At 38.8% G+C, this 27,899-nt stretch overlaps 1 protein-coding gene across 8 annotated transcripts in view; it reads left to right on the top strand.

The window, feature by feature from the left end:
- The window catches only part of VSIG4 (V-set and immunoglobulin domain containing 4), an 85,788-nt gene extending 58,810 nt beyond the window's left edge, over positions 1-26,978 (top strand). For 2 of the 8 annotated variants that reach the window (XM_060407847.1, XM_042241643.1), the window contains one exon: positions 429-716. In XM_060407847.1, coding sequence (XP_060263830.1) covers positions 429-646 — 218 coding nt within the window. In that variant the 3' untranslated portion in view covers positions 647-716. Of the gene's footprint in view, positions 1-428; positions 717-13,350; positions 17,424-26,813 lie in introns of those variants that run through there. The other 6 variants (XM_042241642.1, XM_042241646.2, XM_060407848.1 and 3 more) reach the window with 6 other exon arrangements.
- The last annotated feature ends 921 nt before the right edge of the window (positions 26,979-27,899 follow it).

Below are 27,899 nucleotides of genomic sequence, written 5' to 3'. Positions count from 1 at the left end.
CATAACCTATGTCTTCATCCTTATCCACCTATCCTGTATTCCAACTACAACATCACATCCCCTATACTCTAGTAGTACATCTCTGACCTTTCTATATGCTTCTCTATAGACCTGGAAAGTTTCCTGGCCCCCTCACATATATCCTGAAAGGTGGCTTTGTGTTTGTTCTTCAGGCTCAGCTCAATTATCATCTTTAGGAAACCACTCTTAGCTCCATAGACAAAGTGTCCTATACTACATATTGCTGTTCAGTCACTAAGTCATGTCTGACTCTTTGCAACCCCATGAACTGCATTACACCAGACTCTCCTGTCCTTCATTATCTCCCAGAGTTTGCCTGCTGCCTCTTCTCCTTTTGCCTTCAAACTTTCCCAGCATCAGTTTTTTGTTTTTGTTTTTGATTTTGTTTTTGTTTTTGTTTTTTCCAGTGAGTCATCTCTTTGCATCTTGTGGCCATGGTATTGGAGCTTCAACCTCAGCATCAGTCCTTCCAAAGAATATTAATGGCTGTTTTCCTTTAGGATTGACTGGTTTGATCTTGCAATTATTGCCTGATCACATTTCATTTAAGTTATCTATTAACATACCTAGGATGAAGTCAGGCAGGGACCTTGATTTATTTGCTTTGAGATTCCCAGAACCTTAGGGTAAGTCTGCATGAAGCAGACCTTCTGTAAATTCTTGTTAAATCTGATTAAAATACCTATTGAAAGATCCTTTCCACACATGTTCAGTTGCCAACTCCAATCCTACTCCAGTCAAAAATCTCTTCAGATAGCAGTGTTATCTCTTTTCTTAGGCTCCACACCTAGCACACAGTAGGCTCTTAATGAAAGACCTAGAATCAGATTCTGGCTGAAGGTGAAGATAAGATTGTACAGCAATTGGGTTTTCTTGCAAATCTCTACTTTCTTTCTATGGACATATTTGAAATGAAATGAACAAAGTTTCAATCAGGGTTACATTTCTGTCACCTTAAGTAAGGAAGATAAGGAAGTTAAAATCCAAAAGAAAGGGAAACCCTATTGGAGAGGAGAAGGAAAAGATCTATCATATAAAGATAAAAGGAGAAAATCTATAAATAGACTTCTCTCTCTTGGCCACTTAATAGAAAAGTAACTAGGTTCAATTGATTCAATGATTACTTTTCTGAGATTTCACAGAACTCCTGATTCTTATTTACAGGGTAAGAGAGAGAATGTACAGAATGGGCATATAGGGTACAGAATGCAGACATAGACTGTTATAGGACAAGAGCCTAGGTAGAACAAGGTTATGACCTAAGCCTAGATCCTGGCTGTGTATTTGACCCACTTGGGCAAGATTTTTACCCTCTCTGGGCTCCATTTTCCTTATCTGCAAAACAAATAAATTGGTTTCTTGACATTATAGAATGAGGCAAAAATGCTCTCCAAGGATAAGGTCTTTCTTCCTGTTAGATTACACCCCACAGGTCTACAAGCCTCTGTGCTTGTTCGGTTTCAAGACCAAAGAAAGAGCCCAGAGTCAACGACAGAGACATCAATGGTTTAATAGATGAAGGATCTTACATGTCTGAAGTAAGGTGCTGGAGCAGCACCCCACCACATGGAGTGGAAAGTAGGCAGGTCAGAGTCTCAGGCTCACTCCTAATGGGGGGGAGAGACTGTCAGTTATAGGGGGCATTTATGTCAGGTTCGCTCATCATTTACCACGGAAACTATAACAGGGGCACATCCCTCACTGTCCCTTTGATAAGAATAATCACTAGTTTGGACCTGGGGCAAGTATATAGGAAGGCCAATCATATGAGTAGGGTGTAGGTAAAGCAGGCAGTGGTCAAGCTGCGGATGTACAGAGCAAGAGAACAGCCACATACACTTCTCAAGCAGAGATCTCTCATCTTGGGGCACAAGGTTCCATTTTGCCTGACCTCTAAATACCATTTTCGAGAAAACATCTGGAGTTGACCTGACTATAGTCTATAACCACCTCATGCAAGCCAAACTCACAGAGAATGGATGTATTAACAAGGGGGTTGTGTTTGCTTGTTTGCTATATTTTTAATTCTAGAGAAAATATAATCCCCAAATAGTGGATTTTCCCCCTCATCAACAAGATTAACTCATCTGTAGAAATAACCCAGAGAGGTAATTGGAGATTCTGTATGAACATTGGCGGGGGGGGGGGGGGGGGGGGGGACAAGAACCAAGAGCTTAAAGTGGTCATTTTATCCATAGTAATGTCTAAGGGACAGAGAAAAGAAATGAGTAACCCTGATCCTCCTTTTAATATTCCATCAGACCTCTTAGGGCTTCCCTGATAGCTCAGTTTGTACAGAATCCATTTGCAATGCAAGAGACCCCTGTTCAATTCCTGAGTTGGGAAGATCTGTTAGAGAAGGGATAGGCTACCCATTCCAGCAGTTTTGGGGCTTCCCTTGTAGTTCAGCTGATAAAGAATCCACCTGCAATGCAGGAGACCTGGGTTTGATCCCTGGGTTGGGAAGATCCCATGGAGAAAGGAAAGGCTACCCACTCTAGCATTCTGGTCTGGAGAATTCCATGGACTGAAAGGGGTCCATGGGATCACAAAGTGTAGGACACGACTGAGCGACTTTCACTTTTCTGACCTCTTAAGATTCCACCTTAGTTAGGTTTCTGATTTCTGTTAGGCACTGTTCTTTCCTACATGGATTAGTGAGGGTCTCTCTTCCCTTAAAGACTTTTCTGTGAAATCTATTACATGCTGACTTTACTGTGATCTATTACATGCTGATTTTACTGGGCAAAATCTCAGAGGAGCAGAGATCTTCCCTTTGGGCAGAGGGAAAGAGGAATAGGATCTCACTTTGCCCGTATTCCTATGCACAAAGTGATACACCCTCTCCTATGATAGAAATTGGAGTGAGTTCAAGGGACTCTGGAAGAAATAATTTTCAGATGTACTTTATTTCTGTTGAAGTTATTGATTTGAGAAGTTTGTAACCAAAGTGTTGCATTGTTATCAAGTTTGTTGCTCAGTCACTCAGTCATGTCTCACTCTTTTGCAACCCATGGACCCATGGACTGTAGCCTGGAAGTCTCCTCTATTCATGGGATTTTCCAGGCAAGAATATTGGAGTGCATTGCCATTTCCTTCTTCAGGGGATCTTCCCGACCCAGGGAATGAACCTATGTCTACTGCAAGTCTCCTGTATTGCAGGCAGATTCTTTACCACCAGGGAAGCCCATTGTTATCAAGATGAAATACTATTTCATGGGGAAAGCCCTAGGCTTCACTGAAGTTACTTTCATGGTGAGACAGGATTGGTGGGCATACTAGTCAAAGAGAAGAAGTTATCCTCTCCTTCTTTCCCCTGCACTCCTCTCCTCTACATAATTTTTTTTATTTCTACTCATTTATCTTCCATCTTCTCATCCTTCTTTTTTTTTTTTTTTTTCATTTTTTCTTCGCTCTTCTCCTTTATCTTCTTCTATCCTCTCCCTCAAGCTGGGAGTTGGGATAAATATTAGGACCAGTGCTAATGTAAAATGGAGCCTGAGGTTATAATTGGGTATTTGACTTCCAGACAGAAGAAAAGGGGGAGGGGAAGGAGAGAAGAAGGAGAAGAAGAAGGATGAGGGGGAGGAGGAGAAGGAGGCAAAAGCAGAGGAGGAGAAAGAAGAAAAGAGAGCTATAGAAAAGATGAAAATAGATTTGAAATTTTCATCAGATCTCTTTTCACGAAAGCATAAAGATTTTGGACTTAATATTTAACCTTCTTCCAATATATCTGCCACAACCAGGATAAGTTTTATCTACACAAAACACTGAACTTCAGTTTCTGCTCTTCCTGGAAATATCTGACACTACAAAAAGCCTTGCTGTCATCCAAAGGTAAAACCATACTGTAAATGGGAGCACAGATGAACTCCTCCCTCTACATCCAAGTTGGAGTTCCCCCATGCACATATTCTTCCTGGGCAGTGTCAAGAGTCTGAAGTGCCCTTTTAGATTTTAGTTCACATAAGACTGTCTCAGCCCAAGTTGATCAGACCTAGAGTTGAAGAATGATGTACTTATATATCGGACAAGCTGAGGCAAACTGGTCCATATCCACAGGCTTCACTTTCTAACAAAAAGATGAGATCATGGACTAGTTAATATCTCCAATCTTTAAGAGCCCTTAGAGGACAAATATCTTCACTTCCTTTTTATACAGATGAGAATACTGAGACTGAACAATTTTTTTAAAAAAAGCATATGGAAAAGAGATTAGCTCCTGTCTGACGCATAGTAGACACTTAGCAAATGCCAGTTCCTTTCTGTGCCATTTAAAAGGGATTCCTTGGGTTGCATCCAGTGCCATTCCTGCATATTATTTTGCCTCCAGATGGCGATTAACCCTAGTCAGATGGACTATATACACCTTTGGCTCTAAGGTCTTAACTTCAAATATCCTCTTCGTGGAATGTTTTCCCTTCCAATCCAAGCTAAAGTAGCTGTCCTTACACTTTTGCTTTCACACCTTAAAAATCCTACTGCTTTCCTTCATAGTGTCTGCATGCATGCTAAATTGCTTCACTTCTGTCTGATTTTTTTCTGACACTATGAACTGTAGCCTGCCTGGTTCCGCTGTCCATTTGATTCTCCAGGCAGGAATACTGGAGTGCTTTACCATCCCCTTCTCCAGGAGATCTTCCCCACTCAGGGATCAAACTGGCATCTCCTGTCTCTCCTGCATTGACAGGAGGATTCTTTACCACTAGAGCCATTTGGAAACCCTTCCTTCACAGTTGTTGCTGTTGCTGTTGCTACTCAGTTTATCAGTCATGTCCAACTCTTTGCAACCCCATGGACTGCAGCCTGCCAGGCTTTTCTGTCCACCACCATCTCCCTGAGTTTGCTCAAATTCATGTCCATTGAGTGGGTGATGCCATCCAACCATATCATCTTCTGTCATCCCCATCTTCTCATGCCTTCAATCTTTCCCAACATCAGGGTCTTTTGCAGTGAGTGGGCTCTTCACATGAGGTGGGGAAAATATTGGAACTTCAGCTCAAGCATCAGTTCTTCCAATGAATATTCAGAGTTGATTGACTTTAGGATTGATTAGTTTGATCTCTTGCCATCCAAGAGACTCTCAAGACTCTTCTCCAGCACCACAGTTTGAAGACACCAATTCTTCAGTGCTCAACTTTATTTATGGTCCAGCTCACACATCCATACATGACTATTGGAAAAACCATAGTTTTGACCATATGGACCTTTTTAGGCAAAGTAATTTCTTTGCTTTTCAATACACTGTCTAGGTTTGTCATAGCTTTTCTTCCAAGAAGCAAGTGTCTTTTAATTTCCTGACTGCAATCACCATCTGAAATGATTTTGGAGCCACAAAAATAAAGTCTTTCACTGTTTCCATTGTTTCCCATCTATTTTCCAGGAGGTGATGGGACTGGAAGCCATGATATCCATTTTTTGAATGTTGAGTCTTAAGCGACCTTTTTCACTCTCCTCTTTCATCTTCATCAAAAGGCTTTTTAGTTCCCCTTCACTTTCTACCATAAGGGTAGGGTCATCTTCATATCTGAGGTTATTGATATTTCTTCCAGCAATGTTGACTCCAGCCTGTGCTTCATCCAGCCCAACACTTTGCATAGTGTACTCTGCATATAAGTTTAATAAGCAGGGTAACAATATAAAGACTTGACGTATCCCTTTCCAAATTTGGAACCAGTCCAGTGTTTCATATCCAGCTCTAACTGTTGCTTCTTGACTTGCATATAGGTTTCACAGGAGGCAGGTGAGGTAGTCTGTAATTCCCATCTTTTGAAGAATTTTCAACAGTTTGTTGTGATCCACACAGTCAAAGGTTTTAGCATAGTCAATGAAGCAGAAATAGATTTTTTTTTTTCTGGAATTCTCTTGCCTTTTCTATGATCCAACGGATGTTGGAAATTTGATCTCTGGTTTCCCCGTCTTTTTTAAATCCAGCTGGTGCATCTGGCAGTTCTTGGTTCACACAGTGTTGAAGCCTAGTTTGGAGTATTTTAAACATTATTTTGTTAGCATGTGAAATGAGTGAAATTGTGCGGTAGTTTGAACATTATTTGGCATTGCCCTTCTTTGAAATTAAAATGAAAATTGACATTTCCCGTCCTGTGGCCACTGTTGTGTTTTCCAAATTTGCTGGCATATTGAATGCAGCACTTTAACAGCATCATCTTTAGCATTTGAAATAGTTCAGCTGGATTTCAATCACTCCCACTAGCTTTGTTCATAGTGATGCTTCCTAAGGTCCCCTTGACTTCACACTCCAGCATGTCTGGCTCTAGGTGACTCATTTGGAATAATTTAATATTTGGTCAATTTACATGCTTACTGTTGATCATCTCCCTGGTTTTGGATACTGAATTTTGTGACTATAAGCTCTGCGATAAAAAGGAAACAGTGTTGTATTCACTAATATATAAACTAGTGCTTAGTACCTGGCTTATGGTGTGTGTGCTTAGTCACACAGTTGTGTCCGACTCTTTGTGACCACATAGACTGCATGTTACCAGGCTCCTTTTTCTGTGAGGGTTCTCCAGGCAACAATACTGGAATGGTTTGCCATGCCCTTCTGCAGAGGATCTTCCCAACATAGGGATCAAACCCAGGTCTCTCGCATTGCAGGCAGATTCTTTACTGATGGAGTCACCAGAAAAGTCCTGGCATATGGTCAGTCAGCTCAGTTGCTGAGTTGTGCCCAACACTTTGTGACTCCATAGACTGAAGAACGTCAGGCTTCCCTGTCTATCACCAACTCCCAAAGCTTGCTCAAACTCATGTTCTTCTCATCAATAATGCCATCCAACCATCTCATCCTCTGTCGTTTCCTTCTCCCACCTTCAATCTTTCCCAGCATCAGGATCTTTTCAAATGAGTCCATTCTTCACATCAGGTGGCCAAAGTACTGGAGCTTCAGCTTCAGCACCAATCTTTCCAATGAATATTCAGGACTGATTTCCTTTAGGATGGACTGGTTGCATCTCCTTGCAGTCCAAGGGACTCTCAAGAGTCTTCTCCAACACCACAGTTCAAAAGCATCAATTCTTTGGCGTTCAGCTTTCTTTATGGTCTAACTCTCACATCCATACTTGACTACTGTAAAAATCATAGCTTTGACTAGATGGACCTTGTCACATAAGTTATGTCTCTGCTTTTTAATATCCTGGCTAGGTTGGTCATAGCTTTTCTGAAAGGAGCAAGCATCTTTTAATTTCATGACTTCAGTCACCTTCTTCAGTGATTTTGGAGTGCAAGAAAATAAAGTTTGTCACTGTTTCCATAGTTTCCCCATCTATTTGCCATGAAGTGATGAGACTGGAAGCCATTATCTTAGTTTTTTGAATGTTGAACTTTAAGACAGCTTTTTCACTCCCTTCTTTCACTTTAATGAAGAAGCTCTTTAGTTCCTCTTCACTTTCTGCCATAAGGATGGTGTAATCTGCATACCTGAGGTTATTGAAATTTCTCCCAGCAGTCTTGACTCCAGCTTGTGCTTTATCCTTCCCAGTATTTCCTATAATGTACTCTGCATATAATAAGTTAAATAAGCAGGGTGACAATATATAACCTTGATGTACTCCTTTCCCAATTTGGAACCAGGCCATTGTTCCACGTCCGGTTCTAACTGTTACTTCTTGACCTGCATACATTTTTCTCAGGAGTCAGGTAAGGTGGTCTGGTTTTCCCATCTCTTGAAGAATTTCCAACTGTTTGTTGTGATCCACACAGTCAAAGGCTTTAATGTAGTCAGTGAAGAAGTAGATGTTTTTCTGGAATTATCTTGCTTTTTCTATGATCCAGTATATGTTGGCAATTTGATCTCTAGTTCCTCTGCCTTTTCTGAGTCCAGCTTGAATATCTGGAATTTCTTGGTTCACATACTTTTGAAGCCTAATTTGGAGGATTTTAAGCATTATCTTGCTAGTATGTGAAATGAGGGCAACTGTGTGGTAGTTTGAACATTCTTTGGCATTGCCTTTCTTTGGGATTGGAAAGAAAACTGACTTTTTCCAGTCTTGTGGCCACTGCTGAGTTTTCCAAATTTCCTGGCATATTAAGTGATGCACTTTAACAGCCTCATCTTTTAGGATTTGAAATAGCTCAACTGGAGTTCCATCACATCCAGTATCTTTGTTCATAGTGATGCTTCCTAAGGCCCACTTGACTTCACCCTTCAGGATGTCTGGCTCTTGGTATGTGATCACACCATCATGGTTATCTGGGTATTTAAGCTCTTTTTTGTATCGTTTTTCTGTTTATTCTTGCCACTCTTTCTTATAATTTTCTGCTTATGTTAGGTCCATATAATTTCTGCCCTTCATTGTGCCCATTATGGCATGAATTAGTCCCTTAGTATCTCTAATTTTCTTGAAGAGATCTCTAGTCTTTCTCATTCTAATGTTTTCCTCTATTTCTTTGCATTGATCACTTAGGAGGGCTTCCTTATCTCTCCTTGCTATTCTTTGAAAATTTGCATTCAGATGGATATATCTTTCCTTTTCGCCTTTGTTTTTCACTTCACTTCTTTCCTCAGCTATTTGTAAGGCTTTCTCAGACAACCATTTTGCTTTTTTGCATTTCTTCTTCTTGGGGATGGTTTTGATCACTTTTTTCCTGCACAATGTTACAAATCTCTGTCCATAGTTCTTCAGGCACTCTATCATATTTAATCCCTTGGATGTATTTGTCATTTTCACTGTATAATTGTAAAGGATTTGATTTTGGTCATACCTAAATGGTCTAGTGATTTTCTCTACTTTCTTCAATTTAAGTCTGAATTTGGCAATAAGGAGTTCATGATCTGAGCCACAGCCAGCTCCTGGTCTTGTTTTTGCTGACCATATAGAACTTCTCCATCTTTGTCTGCAAAGAATATAATCAGTCTGATTTTGCTATTGACCATCTGGTGACGTATAGAGCCATCTCTTGTGTTGTTGGAAAAGGGTGTTTTCTGGCATATGGTAGGAGATATCAAATAATACTTGGTGAATAAATGGCTGTTGTCCCTGACACAACATAAGTCAAGATGGGAGAAATTGATATTACTGTGGTTATTGTTATGGTTATGGTGAATTGGAGACTTTGAAGGCCGGAAATTCCAAAGAGCTATTATGCTGGATAGACAGAAGGCTCCAACAAGAGCAGAGCTCAAGCTCTTGGATGGAGGAACCATTAGGTGAGTGTAGTTTAGCAGTTTAATAGGGAAAGAGGCTACCTAATGGACCACTTCTCTGGTCCTCATTAAATCAATATGTATAAGCTATATTAGAGTATGTATAATATAGTAAGTAATATAGTATAAATAAACACCAATGGCAACATCCTCAAATGTAAAACAAAGGTCATAATCTTTGCCTTGCCTACATTTCAGGACTGTTGTCAGATCTGATGTAATAATAGATGTGAAGGAGGAAAGTAGGATGGGGTGGGAACTCAAAAGTGGGTGGCTTATCAGTCACCACCCTTAGTCCAGGCTTTGCCTGAGGTGGCCTCTGTAACTGCCTCTCCACCCCAGCGGTTACTCATTGCAGAGTCATTGTGAAAGGGAAGTCCCAGAAACAACAGTCTGGACTTCTAACCCATACCTCCTCAATTGCTCAAGAATGGCAGTTGGCTTTTGCATCAGTCCCTCTGTACCATTCTTCCTCCACCCTAACCCTTATACTACCTCCCCAAAGCCTATGTGTGGCAATTTCCATGCTAGTATTTCCCCACTACTGTGGCAATATTCTGGTTTCTCAGAGTCTTAGGGACCCTGAGTTGGGGACCTCAGAAGATGGAGGTAGGAGGAATCAGGTTTTCTGAACCCCTCAGCATAACACCTGGTCTGCCAGGGAACATATCTGTCAGGCCATCCTGCTTTCTCCTCAGCTATTTATACCTTTTGGAGTTTAGGTTAATTTGACAACTTGGATTGGTCTTCTTAGGGCCCAACACTGGTAATTCAGCTTAGATCAGAGCAGATCCCATATCTGGTAAACAGGTTAAAAGCCTAAGTTTAGCTATTCCTAGTTCTACCTCACTCCCATATAATTATCTTAATCACAAAAATCATATTGATCATTTTGGAGGTGGGAAAGCAGAGACCTACATCCTTGGCAATGTCCTTTTCATATTTTTTTATTCACTAATTTAACAAACACATGAGTACTTACTCTGAGTCAGGTACTTGTCTAGTGAGAAGGATAACCAAATAAACAAACTGACTCAAATAGACCAAAGTGCTCATCACTATGATATATAGCTAAGTTTTTACATGTAATATAATATGTATGAGCTATACTATAGTATATACAATATAATAAGTAATTTAGTATGTATAAACTACAATGGCAAAACATGAGTGATCAACTTTCTGAGGAAGGCAGAAGCAGCTTCACAGAGAAGAATTTAAATGAGACTTGAAAGATAAATAAGATGATTGCAGGAAGTTTATAGATGGTGGTAGAAAGAAGAGCATCATAGGCATTCTGGAAAAGTATCCTAAAATACATGTGCAGACATATATATAAAACAGATAATTTGGAGTGATTAAAATTCTGTGTGGTTTTATCACAGAATTTATGTTGAGTAATGGCAGGAGATGAAACTCAATAGATGTGCAGGTCCACATCACTGGGTACTTAGCATGTTATGCTGAGTTTAGAATCTTTTCCCCAAATAATGGAAACTTATTGAAGGGAATACAAAAATTTATTTAGCAAGTCTTTGAAGTATATTTTCTGAATGCAGATTCAAACAGTTTAACAAATGAACATGTAATTATGAAAACAATGACTAGAGTTTTAGATCTTAAACTATGCTGGAAAATCTGATATATATGTCTACCACATTTATAATTATCACTAAAATGTCCATTTTTGGATAAAAGGTCTATAAATATAGACCAAATTTTAATTTTGTATACTTGTTTCCAGAAAACCAAGAGCCCAAACTTTCTCAAAGGATCAAATATTAGCCAAAAAAGGGAAAAGAGTTCAGCAAGAAAAATAAGATTCTGCCAGCAAGAGAACAATGAGGGGTTGCCAAGAAACCTTGAAATTCTTGGCCTGGGGTGAAATAGTTGGAACCTGGGAGAATAGATACAGATACTAAATGACAATCAATATCTTGACTCCTCTCACCACACATCCTTCTTCTCAAGAATATCCTATTTATGTGTCACTTTATGCAGCTGTTCTCTATTTATTGAAAACTAAAAGGATAACTAGATTCAGTCCAAGCTCTGAGAAACAGAGTATAATGTCAAAGGCTGAGTTGCGTCCTCCAAAAATTCATATGTTGAACTCACAGCACCTCAGAATGTGATAATTGTATTTGCATATGAGGCCTTTAATGAGGCAATTAACTTAAAATTTGATCATTAGGATGGTCCCTAATCCAATCTGACTGGTGTCCTTATAAGAAGAGGACATTTAGACACTAAAAGAGACACCAGGAATGTGTACATGTGGAGTAAAGACCATGTGAGGACACAGTGAGAAGGTAGCCACTTCCAAGCCAAGAGAGAGGCCCCAGGGAAAAACAAATCTGCTGACATCCTAAAGTTCTAGCTTTCTGAATTGTAAGAAAACACTTTTTTTTTTAGTCACCCAGTCTGTGTTATTATAGCAACCCTAGAAAACTAATCTGCAGAGATGATTTTATTTTATTTTTTTGTGTCCACTGTCCACTGATGCCTTTGTTATGACATTATGAGTCTCTGGAAAAGGAAGTCCTTCTTAGTAGTCTGCTTAGTAGTCTGCCACTTCCTCTTTTAACCACTATGACCAAGTCATCTCATAGGCAGCAGCACCCAAGCAATGAATCCAGTTTCCCATATTTTCTTCAAGTCTGGTCAAGGTACCAAGTGATTTTGTCACTGGTGTATTTTGTCCCCATCTGTGAGGTCCCCAGAAATAGTCAGATACAGGATAGTCATGGCAAGAGTAGCATAGATTGGAGATCCCATCAACTTATACGTAAAGCCAAATGGAAAGGCAGAAGATCCCTGCATTTTTAGTTAAGAGAGTTTCTGTGTTCAGCTCTGCTCATAACTAGTTATGTAACTCTTAAACACAACCTTTAATCTCTCTAAACCTTGGCTTTCTCATCAATAAACAGGTGGCAACATGTATCTTCCTGGACTCTTATAATGACTAAATGAAATGATATGTAAGAGCTGATTATTTTTAAATCTGGAGTAGTTGAAGTTTGGATAGTCATCCTGAAGCTGTGCCACATCTCACAAGGATCACATCCTCCTTCCAACTTCACATCCTCTACTTGTTCATATAGAGGCCAGATTAGACCAAACTTGATTCTATTTGGAAAATGAGCCAAATATAATCAGCAAGAAACATATGAGCTTAGCCTTTTGCAGAAAGAATTGAGCCTAAAAAATAATTTGGACACATACTACTGGCATGAAAGTAAACTGAACGTGTCCCAAGTCTCAATCAAGAGAACAGGTTGTGTTCCAAGTCCAGTGATGAGGAAGATGCAGCAGGAATGGAATTTGGTATATAGAAAACCATAACCTATTCAATTATGTGTAATTTGGCTGAAGTTTCTGTTGTGTTGTGACAACAGAGAGGAGGTTGAGGGGAATTGTCTCCCTAGAGGCTAGAGAACGAGGAGATAAAAACAAATGAATGTGTTGATGTGCTACTGGCACTATCCATGAAGGGCCACTGAGGAGATGTGGTTTAGAAACAGCATGTGTAATACAGCTTTGAGATTTCAGTGGACAGTGAGCTCAATATACATCAATTGTGAAATGTGGTGGCCAAAAACTAAAGCTGTCTTTGGCCGTATTTACAAAAATACAGTGTCCAGAACAAGGGAGGTGACAGTCTTGTTCTACCTAACACTGTTCAGACCACTGAATATTTTCCCTTGACTGAGACAGTTGAGGCCCCAGTATTTCCCTGAAGTAGCTATGGGTTTAAACATTCCCCTGGAGCATCCCTAACCTCCAGGCTTACTATAGCCAAGCCCTGATCACAGACTAACTTCAAGCCATATCATAAAACTTTCATCAGCCAGAGAGCCATAAGTCCTGGAGAATTTGAAGTCTTATATTCATCAGCTTTGTAAGCTTTTGGGTCTTAAAGGCATGAGCCAATTCAACTAAAGATCATTCTATTTTGTTATAAAACTTCATAAATAGAAACTAGTCTGCTGACACCTACCATGACACAAACTGTTTTGTGTGTTAGGAAGACTTTCCTAGGTCCCAAGCCTAGATGGGTTTCTCAGTAAACCATGGAAAGGGTGGAAATGTGGGCACATAGGCCAGATAAAATTGACTACTTTTCCAAACTTCTTGGACTTGCTCATATAACCGTGTCCCTCCAGTGGATCATGGAGTTTGATGGATCACACTCTGGTGACACACTTAATCCTCCATTCCGTGTTTCTTGAGGTTGAAGGTGGTTTCTTACTGCAGAGCATAGAGAAGAGGCAAGCATCCTTGAGCATGATCTTACTGTCTTCTTGAAAGAGTAAGTACAAAAATGTCTGAGGTGCTCTTGTCATTCTCTGTCCTTACACTGCCTGTCGATGTGATTAATGTTGTTCTTGTTGATATTGTTGCACTTGTTTTCATGGATCTGGATATTCTTGCTATTGCTCTGAGTTTTGATGTTGCTACTGTTATTGATTTTGCTCATGTTGATAATGCTATAATAGAGTGCACAGTCCTACTGGATTCCCACAAGTAGGAATTCCTAGTTTCCCTAGTTTCTTTAGAAAATACTTGATCTACCCATCATTTATTTCTGTTGGTTTTCCTAGAAGGATTCTGGTAGTGGACTTGTCCTGGGGATACAGAGGATAGTCTTTGCCTCATTTTTAACCAAAGATTAATAATTAAGTGCTAGATTATCTATTCAGTCAGTGCTTTTATCGGAGAAGGCAATGGCAACCCACTCCAGTACTTTTGCCTGGAGAATCCCATGAACAGAGGAGCCTGGTGGACTGCAGTCCATGGGGTCGCAAAGAGTCGGACACGACTGAGCAACTTTACTTTCACTTTTCACTTTCATGCGTTGGAGAAGGAAATGGCAACCCACTCCAGTGTTCTTGCCTGGAGAATTCCAGGGATGGTGGAACCTGGTATGCTGCCATCTATGGGGTCGCACAGAGTCGGACATGACTGACACAACTTAGCAGCAGCAGCAGTGCTTTTAAAGTTGACTTTATTTAGAAAAGCAATACTTTTCAAGCAGATTGTGATCATAAAGGTAATGAGAAATAGCCTCTAAGGGATGAGAGATCCTTTCCAATTTGTCCTGGCTGCTTGAATGGGAGCACTACTACTCATCATTTCTCTATTGCAGCCTATCCAGTGGCCCACCAGCTTCGATTCCTCAATCCTTTTAATCAAGGTGCTTTTCTTTCAGAGCACTTATAATTATTTGTCACTATTTCTACAATGGTCCATATAGTCAAGCTATGGTTTTTCCAGTAGTCATGTATGGACGTGAGAGTTGGACCATAAAGAAGGCTGAGTGCCAAAGAACTGATGCTTTTGAATTGTGGTGGAGAAGACTTTTGAGAGTCCCTTGGAAAGCAAAGAAATCAAACCAGTCAATCCTAAAGGAAATCAACCCTGAATATTCACTGAAAGAATAGATGCTGAAGCTGAAGCTCCAATACTTTGGCCACCTGATGCTAAGAGCTGACTCATTAGGAAAGCCCCTGATGTTTGGAAACATTGAAAGCAGGAGGAGAAGGGGACGACAGATGGATGGCATCACTGACTCGATGGACATGAATTTGAGCAAACTCTGGGAGATGGTGAAGGACAGGGAAACCTGACATGCTGCAGTTCATGGGGTTGCAAAGAGTCAGACAATGACTTAGGGAACAACAACCATATATATAGCCAGAGCTTCCCTGGTGGCTCAGATGGTAAAGAATCAGCCTGCAATGCAGGAGACCTGGGTTTGATCCCTGGGTTGGGAAGATCCCCTGGAGAAGGGAATGGCAACCCACTCCAGTATTATTGCCTGGAGAATCCCCATGGACACAGGAGCCTGGTGAGCTACAGTCCATGGGATCTCAAAGAGTCAGACATGACTGAGCAACTAAGCACATAAGCACATCGACAGAGGAACCTGGCAGGCTATTGTCCATGGGGTTGCAAAAAGTTGGACACAGCTGAAGCAACTTACCATGCGTGCATGTATGGTCATTTAATTGATTTTTATCTATCCCATTTAACTAATCATAATTTTCACGAGGGCAGGAATTATCTCTTTTGTTGTTGCTGTTCAGTCACTAAGTCTTGTTCAACTCTTTGAAACTCCACAGACTATAGCAGACCAGGCTCCCATGACCTCTTTTGTTCAACATGACATATTCTAGAGACTGGAAGATAACAGGCTCTCAAAAAAATAGCTGAAATAGTTGAAAAAAAGAATAAACAGATGCTAAGAAAATTTCACTTGCCTCTTAACATTCAAAATGTTTACACATTAGCTATTTATTCAGTGGTATTTTATATATAAACCTGAAATGTGATTTAAAAAAAGAAAAAGAAAGAAAAATCCAAGCCGAAATATCAACAAAGGGTTTGAATAGATATTTCACAGAAAGGGGAAAAAAGTGTTTGTTAAATATATAGAATATATAGAAGATCTGCTGGGGCTGCTATGGCTTGGACCTGGGGATGGGTGCCTCTCCAAGGCTGTGACCTTGGTATCAAGATCAGTCTTGACTGCACCCCATGAAGACCCATGATCAACAGGGTGGTGCTGTCCTGGGTAAGAGAGATTAGGTTGGGACACCACTTCTGAGGACAAGATGGTGGAGTAGAAAAACCTGAGCTGACCTTCTCTCACAAAAACATCAAAATCAAAACTACCTGCAGAACAACCTTCAGCAAAAAATATTTGAACCTACCAAAAATGATATTCTACTTTCAAAGACAAAGAAGAAGCCACAATGAGATGGTAGGAGAGGTGCATTTGTGAAACAATCACATCCTATACCCACCGAGTGGGTGACCCACAACCTGGAAAAGAACTTTATTGCAGAAGTTCTCGCACAGGAATTAGTTCTAAGCCCCACATTAGGCTCCCCAACCTGGGAGTCTGAAATCAAAAGGAAGAGCTTCCAGAGCATTTGGCTTTGAAGGTCAGTGAAGCTTGGTAGCAGGAACTCAACAGGACTGGGCAAGTAGAAACTCCACTCTTGGAGAGTGCACGCAATGTCTCATGTGTACTGAAACCCAGGGGAAAAGTAGTGACTTCATAAATCCTTGGCCAGACCTACATGGTAAACTTGGAGGATTTCCTAGGGAGTATGGGGTAGCTGTGGCTCACTGAAGGGACCACGACATTGGTGGCAGAGATAATGCAGAGTACTTGCTTCCATGAGCTATCCTGGAGGCTGCCATTTTGATTCCTACACCTGGTCCCACCCAGTAGCCTATAGGTTCCAGTGCTGAGGGCTTCCCTTGTGGCTCATGTGGTAAAGAATCTGCTTACAATGCAGGAGACCTGGTTCAATCTCTGGGTCAGGGAGATCCACTGGAGAAGGAAATGGCAACCCACTCCAGTATTCTTGCCTGAAGAATCCCATGGACAGAGAAGCCTGGCAGGCTACAGTCCCTGGGGTCACAAAGAGTCAGGCATGAATGAGCAACTAACACTAGACATTAAGCTTCAGTGCTGGGATGTCTCAGGCCAAACAATCAACAGGTCAGGGATATAGCCCCACTCATCGTCAGACAGGCTGCTTAAAGTTTTCCTGAGCCCACAGCTGTCTCCAAACACCACTTGACATGGCTCTGCCCACCAGAAGGACAAGACCCAGCTCCACTCACCAATGGGAAGGCACCAGTCCCTCCCAACGAGGAAGCCTGCACAAGCCTCTTTAGACCAGTCTCATCCACTGGAGTGAAGACACCAGATGCAAGACGAACTATTATCCTGAAGCTTGGGACTGAAAACTCAGAAAGTTAGACAAAATGAGACAGCAGAGGAATATGTTACAGATGAAGGAATAAGATAAAACCCCAAAAGAATATCTAAGTGAAGTAGAGATAGGCAATCTACCTGAAAAAGAATTCAGAGTAATTATAGTAAAGATGATTCAAGATATTGGAAAAAGATGGAGACACAGACTGAGAAGATACAATAAATGTTTAACAAAGAGCTAGAAGACATAAAGAACAAACAAAGAGAGTTGAAGAATACAATAACTAAAATTAAAAAATACCCTAAAAGGAATGATAGCTAAATAAATGAAGAACAAGCTGGAAGACAAAATGGGAGAAATCACTGCAGTGGAACAGAATTTTTTTTAAAAAAAGAGTGTACACGGATGGTTAATTCATGCTGATGTATGACAGAAATCAAACCAATACTGTTAAGCAATCATCAACCAATTAAAAATAAGTAATTTTTTAAAAAGAAAAAAAATTTAAGAAATGATGATAATTCAGAGTCCTCTAGGACAACATTAAATACACCAACAAATATATGAAAATATATTTCATATGAAATTGGGCAATTTTACTACTAATCAGGGAAATACAAATTAAAACAATAATAAAATACTACTTCTAATCACAAGAACTTAAAGTTTGATATTTCAAGTTTGGCAAAGTTGTTGAAAATAATCTCAAGCACTGCTGATGAGAATCTAAATTGGTTCAGTCATTTTGGAGGGAATTTTTCAGCATATACTAAATGTTAAAATAGGCATCCAAATTATATAATTCACTTTAAAATAATCTAATATATATGGGGAAGTGGAGTAAAAATGAAACAAGTTTGGCCATGTGTTAATTATTGAAGCTGAGGGCTATGCATCCCATGACATACTAATTACTCTCCTCATATCTATCCTAAATGAACATTTGTACACACGTGCACAAGAAGTCTTGCCAAGCATATTTATTTCAGTGCTGTTTGTAACAATGAAAGATTGAAAACAACTTAAACTTACACCAATAAGTGACGTAGTTAAATAAATAATGGTGCATCTCTACTACATGATCCCACACATCAGCTTAATGAAATGAGATGTGTTTAGATATTCAAGTCATGATTTTGAGTGAAGAAAGTAAATATAATATATTTTATTATATATATAATAGACTAATATATAACAGACTAATATATACAGTATGTCACAATTTATGTAGATAATAAACACTATGTATATCACCAAAATAATGCCTTACATATAAATCTTTAGAGAACCACCTGTAAGAACATATACATACTATGATAATAGTGGTTATTTCTGAGGGGTGGGGGAGGGGACCAAGATTAAGATAAGATGGGACTGCTGATTAAAGAAGATTTTAATCTTACCTGTAAATTTTATATACTTAAATTTTAAAAAGAAAAATACATTAAAATATCATGTGAGTAGCTAAAAACAATTATTTAAAAGATCCAAAAATAAAAAGAATAACCTGAAAAGTTGTTTGTGTTAAATTGCTAAGTGAAAGACATGGTTACAAAACACATAATTGAATAATAAGGGTAAATATAGACAGAGAAAAATGTCTGGAAGGATGTTTACACGGTTATCTTTAGGTGGTGGTGGTGGTGGTGGTGGTGGTGGTGGAAATTTAGGTAGTTTTATTTTACATCTTCTGTGGATTTGCTTACCTGTATTTTTTATTTGTCTATAATAAATATATAATATTTACATAATAAAAAATAAGCTAAAAAAATAAAGTATGATAGCCACTGAATTTGCCTTTATAAAGATGTAGGCTCCCTTAAAACAAAAGAAGTCAGTGATGTAAAAGAAAAGCCTAGATGGAAATCTTTAGGTAGAAAGGTCTTGATCTCTGCCACTCAAAAGTCCAGTCAAAAAACATTGAAATACTGAGCAGTTTATTCTGTGTCAGGCCTATTACAGGGCCATGGGATGAGGAGTGGGAGTGGAAGGACTAAAACCAAATTCCTGCTGTAAAGTTGAATTTGTACTTGAGATTCCTTCACTGTACTTCCCACTGCTACTGCTCTGCACATGACCCCTCTCCTCCAACTCCCACCATTATAGAACATATTAACATAGAACATTTGCTTCCAATACAGACACTTCAGGTTCTAATTGCCTTGTGAAAACCAAAGGAGCACCAATTCTTCTAAATAGTGAAACCCAGCTTTCAATAGGCTATCCTAACCTTGACTGCATTCCTTCTCTTCTAGGTCCTTGTCCTCCTAGCTGAAAGTACCATTTATCTTATCTCCCATTGGTGTTCTTTTTCCCCACTCCCAAGGAAACATACATATACAAACCTTCTTTTTTGTAAAACACTTTTTCTTTGTTATTATAAAAGTAAAATATGCTCAGAATAGAAAACTTTAAAAGTACAGAGAATTCTATGATCCACCTCCCAGAATTCTGGATATAAAAGCAAAAATAAACAAATGGGATCTAATTAAAATTAAAAGCTTCTGCACAACAAAGGAAAATATAAGCAAGGTGAAAAGACAGCTTTCTGAATGGGAGAAAATAATAGCAAATGAAACAACTGAAAAACAACTAATTTCAAAAATATACAAGCAACTTATGCAGCTCAATTCCAGAAAAATAAACGACCCAATCAAAAAATGGGCCAAAGAACTAAATAGACATTCCTCCCAAGAAGACATACAGATGTCTAACAAACACATGAAAAGATGCTCAACATCACTCATCATTAGAGAAATGCAAATCAAAACCACAGTGAGGTACCACTTCACACCAGTCAGAATGTCTGTGATCCAAAAATCTGCAAGCAATAAATGCTGGAGCGGGTGTGGAGAAAAGGGAACCCTCCTACACTGTTGGTGGGAATGCAAACTAGTACAACCACTATGGAAAACAGTGTGGAGATTCCTTAAAAAATTGCAAATAGAACTGCAATATGACCCGGCAATCCCACTGCTGGGCATACACACCGAGGAAACCAGAATTGAAAGAGACACATGTACCCCAATGTTTATCGCAGCACTGTTTATAATAGCCAGGACATGGAAACAACCTATATATCCATCAGCAGATGAATGGATAAGAAAACTGTGGTACCACGCAAATAGAGACCAAAAGAAAGCAGGAGTGGCAATACTCATATCTGATAAACTAGACTTTAAAACAAAGGCTGTGAAAAGAGACAAAGAAGGCCACTACATAATGATCAAAGGATCAATCCAAGAAGAAGATATTACAATTATAAATATATATGCACCCAACATAGGAGCACCACAATATGTAAGACAAATGCTAACAAGTATGGAAGGGGAAATCAACAATAACACAATAATAGTGGGAGACTTTAATACCCCATTCACACGTACGGAGAGATCAACTAAACAGAAAATTAACAAAGAAACGTAAATTTTAAATGATACATTAGATCAGTTAGACCTAATTGATATCTATAGGACATTTCACCCCAAAACAATGAATTTCACCTTTTTTCAAGTGCTCATGGAACCTTCTCCAGGATAGATCACATCCTGGGCCATAAATCTAAACTTGATAAATTCAAAAAATTGAAATCATTCCAAGCATCTTTTCTGACCATAATGCATTAAGATTAGATCTCAATTACAGGATAAAAACTATTAAAAATTCCAACATAAGCAGGTTGAACAACACACTTCTGAATAACCAACAAATCACAGAAGAAATCAAAAAGAAATTAAAATATGCACAGATACTAATGAAAATGAAAACACAACAACCCAAAACCTGTGGGATACTATAAAAGCAGTACTAAGAGGAAAGTTCATAGCAATACAGGCATACCTCAAGAAATAAGAAAAAAGTCAAATAAATAACCTAACTCTACACCTAAAGCAACTAGAAAAGGAAGAATTGGAGAACCCCAGAGTTAGTAGAAGGAAAGAAATCTTAAAAATTAGGGCAGAAATAAATGCAAAAGAAACAAAAGAGACCATAGCAAAAATCAACAAAGCCAAAAGCTGGTTCTTTGAAAGGATAAATAAAATTGACAAACCATTAGCCAGACTCATCAAGAAACAAAGAGAGAAAAATCAAATCAATAAAATTAGAAATGAAAATGGAGAGATCACAACAGACAACACAGAAATACAAAGGATCATAAGAGACTACTATCAGCAACTATATGCCAATAAAATGGACAACGTGGAAGAAATGGACAAATTCTTAAAAAAGTACAATTTTCTAAAACTGAACCAGGAAGAAATAGAAAATCTTAACAGACCCATCATAAGCACAGAAATTGAAACTGTGATCAGAAATCTTCCAGCAAACAAAAGCCCAGGTCCAGACGGCTTCACAGCTGAATTCTACCAAAAATTTTGAGAAGAGCTAACACCTATCCTACTCAAACTCTTCCAGAAAATTGCAGAGGAAGGTAAACTTCCAAACTCATTCTATGAGGCCACCATCACCCTAATACCAAAACCTGACAAAGATGCCACAAAAAAAGAAAACTACAGGCCAATATCACTGATGAACATAGATGTAAAAATCCTCAATAAAATTGTAGCAATCAGAATCCAACAACACATTAAAAAGATCATACACCATGACCAAGTGGGCTTTATCCCAGGGATGCAAGGATTCTTCAATGTCCGCAAATCAATGAATGTAATTCACCACATTAACAAATTGAAAAATAAAAGCCATATGATTATCTCAATAGATGCAGAGAAGGCCCTTGACAAAATTCAACATCCATTTATGATAAAAACTCTCCAGAAAGCAGGAATAGAAGGAACATACCTCAACATCATAAAAGCTATCTATGACAAACCCACAGCAAACATTATCCTCAATGGTGAAAAATTGAAAGCATTTCCCTAAAGTCAGGAACAAGACAAGGGTGCCCACTTTCACCGCTACTATTCAACATAGTTCTGGAAGCTTTGGCCACAGCAATCAGAGCAGAAAAAGAAATAAAAGGAATCCAAATTGGAAAAGAAGAAGTAAAACTTTCACTGTTTGCAGATGACATGATCCTCTACATGGAAAACCCTAAAGACTCCGCCAGAAAATTACTAGAGCTCATCAATGAATATAGTAAAGTTGCAGGATATAAAATCAACACACAGAAATCCCTTGCATTCCTATACACAAATAATGAGAAAGTAGAAAAAGAAATTAAGGAAACAATTCCATTCACCATTGCAAGAAAAAGAATAAAATACTTAGGAATATATCTACCTAAAGAAACTAAAGACCTATATATAGAAAACTATAAAACACTGGTGAAAGAAATCAAAGAGGACACTAATAGATGGAGAAATATACCTTGTTCATGGATCGGAAGAATCAATATAGTGAAAATGAGTAAACTACCCAAAGCAATTTACAAATTCAATGCAATCCCTATCAAGCTACCAGCCATATTGTTCACAGAACTAGAACAAATAATTTCAAGATTTGTATGGAAATACAAAAAACCTCGAATTGCCAAAGCAATCTTGAGAAAGAAGAATGGAACTGGAGGAATCAAGTTGCCTGACTTCAGGCTCTACTACAAAGCCACAGTCATCAAAACAGTATGGTACTGGCACAAAGACAGACATATAGATCAATGGAACAAAATAGAAAGCCAAAAGATAAATCCACACACATATGGACACCTTATCTTTGATAAAGGAGGCAAGAATATACAATGGAGTAAAGACAATCTCTTTAACAAGTGGTGCTGGGAAAACTGGTCAACCACTTGTAAAAGAATGAAACTAGATCACTTTCTAACACCACACACAAAAATAAACTCAAAATGGATTAAAGATCTAAATGTAAGACCAGAAACTATAAAACTCCTAGAGGAGAACATAGGCAAAACACTCTCAGACATAAATCACAGCAGGATCCTCTATGATTCACCTCCCAGAATTCTGGAAATAAAAGCAAAAATAAACAAATGGGATCTAATTAAAATTAAAAGCTTCTGCACAACAAAGGAAAATATAAGCAAGGTGAAAAGACAGCCTTCTGAATGGGAGAAAATAATAGCAAATGAAGCAACTGACAAACAACTAATCTCAAAAATATACAAGCAACTTATGCAGCTCAAATCCAGAAAAATAAACGACCCAATCAAAAAATAGGCCATAGAACTAAATAGACATTTCTCCAAAGAAGACATAAGGATGGCTAACAAACACATGAAAAGATGCTCAACATCACTCATTATTGCAGAAATGCAAATCAAAACCACAATGAGGTACCACTTCACACCAGTCAGAATGGCTGTGATCCAAAAATCTGCAAGCAATAAATGCTGGAGAGGCTGTGGAGAAAAGGGAACCCTCCTACACTGTTGGTGGGAATGCAAACTAGTACAGCCCCTATGGAGAACAGTGTGGAGATTCCTTAAAAATTGCAAATAGAACTACCTTATGACCCAGCAATCCCACTCCTGGGCATACACACTGAGGAAACCAGAATTGAAAGAGACACATGTACCCCAATGTTCATCACAGCACTGTTTATAATAGCCAGGACATGGAAACAACCTAGATGTCCATCAGCAGATGAATGGATAAGAAAGCTGTGGTACATATACACAAAGGAGTATTACTCAGCCGTTAAAAAAAATTCATTTGAATCAGTTCTGATCTGATGAGATGGATGAAACTGGAGCTGATTATACAGAGTGAAGTAAGCCAGAAATAAAAACACCAATACAGTATACTAACACATATATATGGAATTTAGAAAGATGGCAATGACGACCCTGTATGCAAGACAGGAAAAAAGACACAGATGTGTATAACGGACTTTTGGACTCAGAGGGAGAGGGAAAGGGTGGGATGATTTGGGAGAATGGCATTCTAACATGCATACTATCATGTAAGAATTGAATCGCCAGTCTATGTCTGACGCAGGATACAGCATGCTTGGGGCTGGTGCATGGGGATGACCCACAGAGATGTTATGGGGAGGGAGGTAGGAGGGGGGTTCATGTTTGGGAATGCATGAAAAAAAAAATAATAATTAATAAATAAATAAATAAAATAAATAAAATCTTAAAAAAAATAAAATAAAATAAAATAAAGAACTAAAAAAAAAGAATTAAAGATTTTAAAATTGAAAAAAAATTATATGCATAAAAAAAATAGAAAGCTGTGGTACATATACACAATGGAGTATTGCTCCGCCATTAAAAAGAATACATTTGAATCAGTTCTGATGAGATGGATGAAACTGGAGCTGATTATACAGAGTGATGTAAGCCAGAAAGAAAAACACCAATACAATATACTAACACATATATATGGAATTTAGAAAGATAGCAATGATGACCCTGTATGCAAGACAGCAAAAAAGACACAGATGTGTATAGCAGGCTTTTGGACTCAGAGGGTGAGGGAGAGGGTGGGATGATTTGGGAGAATGGTATTGAAACATGTATACTGTCATGTAACAATCGAATCACCAGTCTACGTCCGATGCAGGTTTCAGCATGCTTGGGGCTGGTGCACGGGGATGACCCAGAGGGACGTTGTGGGGAGGGAGGGTGTTTCATGTTTGGGATCGCATGTACACCTGTGGTGGATTCATGTATGGCAAAACCAATACAGTATTGTAAAGTAAAATAAAGTAAAAATAAAAAGTTAAAAAAATTAATAAAAAATAAATAAATATATGCAAAGGAAAAAAATCCACAATTTTAGAATCAAGAGGTAATCACAGCTAACTTTTTAAAGACATTTTTTACCTGTACTTTCCTGTGTGTGTGCAATAGTTTGTTTTCTTAATTGGGATTATAAGCTTCATATTGTGTTGTGTCTTCTTTTATTCACTTAACATCGAAAAAGTGACATTTTCCCATCTTACTAAATATTCTTTAAAGTCATGATTTTAATGGTTGCATAGCATCTCTTATAGCTATACCATATTTATTTTGACATTCCCTGGAACATTTAATGTGGCCCACTATAAACATTCATCTCTATCTATAGATATCTAGATATAGATATCTACATATCTATTTATAAATCTATCAAGTACCTATTCAAGCATGAATTTCAGTAAATCCACAAATGTGTGTAAGTAGGAAAAATAACTTTATTGTTATAACTGAGTTTCTATTTCCATTCCCCAGTCTGCTGAATTGGCAAAAATATAACCTCTGCAGCAATGAATATTCTGTTACATATATCTTTGTCAGATTAGTTCCTTATGATAGAATCCCAGAAGTGAAAATATAGAGTCAAAGGGTATGAACTTCATGTTTAAGGGTCATCTCTATATAGATATAGCTATAAATATGGATATATATGTAAATGTAGATATATATGACCTTCCTGGTTTCTTCTCTGGTGGCTCAGAGAGTAAAGAATCTGCCTGTAATGCAGGAGCCCTGGGTTCAATAACTGGGTTGGGAAGATCCCCTGGAGAAGGCAATGGTAATCAACTTCAGTGTTCTTATGGAGAATCCCATGGACACAGGAGCCTGGTGAGCTACAGTCCATGGGGTTGCAAAGAGTCAGACATGACTGAGTGACTAACATGCACATAGATATATGTAGTATATATTCTTATATATACATGTATAACTAGCTAATTGACTATAAAACACTTTTGTTAAAAACCCAAGCCCTTTTACTGATTTCACATTAAAGAGATTACCCTAAGGTTCCCTACCTATCTTTGTTCTAATTTATAATAAGGCACTGACTAAGTCTGTAGACCTTTTGGTAGAAAAGGGCACAAAGCCCTGGCACTACATAGAGAATTCAACTCTGCCCTGCTTTGGATATTTTTCATCAAAGATTGATCCTTGGTGAAACCCTCCTCCATGGGAAGTGCTCTGGCATGTAACAATGATTTTGTATGGAAGTCTTAAGGATTATCTCATACTGTGAGTGGGAAATAATTCTCAGGGCTGCTGTGAAAGTTATATGAAAAGGGTATGGGACATTTCCCAGTTCAGTACTTGGCACATGGTATGTACTCAATACCATAGATCAATCTGTTCCAGTGAATTTTAGGTTCTTGCCCTGTCACAAAAATAACTCAGAGACCAGACAGGGAGGTCATGAAAGTAACGTGAGGATTTATCTAAGCAAGAATATGCTTTCAGAGGGAGAACTGGCAGACAGGGAGTAGCTGCCCTGGGTTTCTTTGGTAAGCTTATTGTGTGAGCCTGCGTGTATGCTCAGTCACTGAGTTGTTTCCAACTCTTTGTGCTCCATGGACTGTAGCCCACCAGGCTTCTCTGTGTTGGTGCACAGTTGGTAGGTACTTCTTATCTGCAAGGCTAATTTTATTGTAATGAGAGCATAATGAACAACAGATTACATTCTGACACAGGAGATTCCTGACTTTCTTCTAGAATACTTATCACCCCAAATATATGGTTTCTTGTCAGTACAGAGGTTCCCGCTTCTGTCTGCCCATGGATCCCTGTTGTATACAAAATGCATGCTTTCTTGCTACCTGTCCCCTGACCCCCTTTCTCTGCTCATATCTAGCTACCTGCCTACCATAACAGATCTGCTAATATTCTGATAAACATGAGATGATTACCTGATAAGGCAATTGATTATTTAATTGACCATCGATTCAATTATTTATTCCACAAGTTAAAGTCTACCTTGTGGGCTGGCATCATTCATTCCAGATTCAAGTAATTTGACCTGTTGTCAAGCAGGTATTTGCTTAGATTTGGAAAATCAGTTCACTAGAAGTGTATATCTAAGTGTTCTGCTAAAACTGTGTGACTACCACTGGAGAAGTGTATCTGCTCTTGAAAAGAGTTAAGATATAATTGAAAAGATATCTATCTCTGAATACTAAATGATCAGTGAAAAGACATTCTAAGATTCCATGCTAACTGCAATCATGTTTTTCAGTATCCTGGAGTGCTTAAGGAAGGCTTTGTGGAGAACACTGGACTTCAAATCAATCTTCCAAATACCTGTATAGGTGCAGAGAAATGAAAAGAGGATGGTGTTAGTAGCGGGGGGAGCAGCTTAAACCAAGATATCGTCGACATTAAAAAACATATAATGTGAGAATTGCGAGTTAAGTTTTATTTGAGGCAAAATGAGGGCTTCAGCCTGGGAGATAGTACTTCAGATTGCTCTGACAAACTGCTACAAAGAGGTAGGGAGAAAGGTCAGCATATATGTGATTTTGGTGAAGAGGGCATACATGCAATCAAGCACATATTTTTCCAGAAGGTTTCTACTAGTCTCATGAAACTTTACTAATCACAAGGAACAGTGTCACCATGAAGGATTTTAGTGCTTTCCTAGATATGAGAAGATATAAGAACCTAGCTCATAAAATCAGCTCCTGAAAATATCTAACTATCTAAAGACCCATCCTGCCAGTTTACTGGAGCACAGAGTGCCTCATTTGATCTCCTGTGGCCTCAGCCTGCAATGGCTTGGAGAGGGGCTTGGGTTGCCAGCCAGGGATTGGGCTGGGTGGCAGCAGTGAAAGCACCAGATCCTAGCCACTAGACCAGTGGTCAGTGACAAAGGCCTTGGCCCTTTGGCTTTGTAGAAAAGAATTTCCACAAAGATGGAAATAGTGAAGATAGTAAAGTACTTAATAAGAGGGGAAAAAAAGTACAGTACATGTGGATAGGCACATGGGTGAATTCAGTGAGAGAAAGTCACTGAGTTGTGCCCTTGTGGCAGTTTCAATTACTTCTACGAAGCATATCTTCTTGGTTTCATTTGGCCAATCATTTTGATTTCCCTGAGTCACAGTCCATATTTGGTATATCTTAGTGTCAACTAAAAAATATAGTCACAACCTGAAATTAGGGAGTTATTTTATTTGGTGGGAACGCTTAAGACTCTGAGCCCAGAAAACTGCTCCAAAGAGGAAGGAGGGGGTGTCAAGTTAGTTTGTAACAGAGGGGGCAGGCAGTCTGGACATCAAAGATCAGGTATCAAGTTAAGGAATTTAGCATTCTATGTATGGGA

This window comes from Ovis aries, chromosome X (assembly GCF_016772045.2).
Source record: "Ovis aries strain OAR_USU_Benz2616 breed Rambouillet chromosome X, ARS-UI_Ramb_v3.0, whole genome shotgun sequence".
NCBI classification, from domain to species: Eukaryota; Metazoa; Chordata; class Mammalia; order Artiodactyla; family Bovidae; genus Ovis; species Ovis aries.
The sequence above is the reverse complement of the archived record's forward strand: the minus strand, read 5'-3'. Positions and strand labels throughout refer to the sequence as shown.